Below are 845 nucleotides of genomic sequence, written 5' to 3' on the forward strand. Positions count from 1 at the left end.
AAAGAACTAGCCAAGTATGAGCTCCGTTCACATGGACGCTCAGCAGCGGCCCCAGTATCCGGTCGAATCCTTTGCGCCGATCCGCATCGTTCTCGTTCAGGAGTGTCGTTGCGGCAATTGCTGGATGAGATTGCTTTACTTCAGACCAAGTTGGCCACGTATCGTCCAGATCTCGCTCGTCGGCTATGTGAACCGCTCGCAGGTCTTGATATCGCGTAGAAAATCAAAACGAAAGCAATACAATGCATGCCATCCCAATTTAGTGGAATCGCGGATATATTTGAAGCCGAGCATGTATTGAGCTGTTTCGGGAGGGACAAGCAAGTTTTGTTCTCACTTTTGAAGCTTGTGTAGACGATGACTATCACGACCAGATCAAAGCGTCTGTCAGCATTTGGTACCGATGGCTCAACACCAACCACAGTCGCACCAGGGTCATACGCCCCCGAGCAAGTTATCACGAGTTTTGGCGTCCAAGCACAGCGCCCACTCTTCTCCAGCTTTGCTACATCCGAGAAACGCAATCTCAACGAGAACAAGACGACATCGGCCATCACCCCAGGTCTCGCACTAACTTGGATTAGTTCAATTCGGTCTCTATTATTCTCCTACTAATGAAGCTGTTGATTCAAATAGGACCTGGAGCATACATCGACGAAGCGCGTAGTCACCGCGGTTTACCCCCTTCAAATGTCTTTGCTTCTAAAGTACTAAACGCACATTGTGTTGAAATTGCTATTGACAATCTACTAATATCTGCCTTCACAATTTAACATTGTAGATCTCTCGTTTTGCGCCTAGTGCACCAGGAGTTGTACTTGTCCAGTGCTTCTTGGAGCTGAGGG

General features: G+C 48.2%; 1 protein-coding gene across 1 annotated transcript; it reads left to right on the plus strand.

Annotated features, from left to right (window-relative positions):
- Positions 1–16: 16 nt before the first annotated feature.
- Positions 17–615, plus strand: PPTG_14988 (hypothetical protein; the record flags this gene model as incomplete). The annotated part of the gene is made up of 2 exons (XM_008911972.1): positions 17–202; positions 355–615. 2 exons carry the CDS (start codon positions 17–19, stop codon positions 613–615), a joined length of 447 nt encoding a protein of 148 aa, XP_008910220.1.
- Positions 616–845: the final 230 nt, after the last annotated feature.

This window comes from Phytophthora parasitica (genome assembly GCF_000247585.1).
Source record: "Phytophthora parasitica INRA-310 unplaced genomic scaffold supercont2.44, whole genome shotgun sequence".
NCBI lineage: Eukaryota > Oomycota > Peronosporomycetes > Peronosporales > Peronosporaceae > Phytophthora > Phytophthora nicotianae.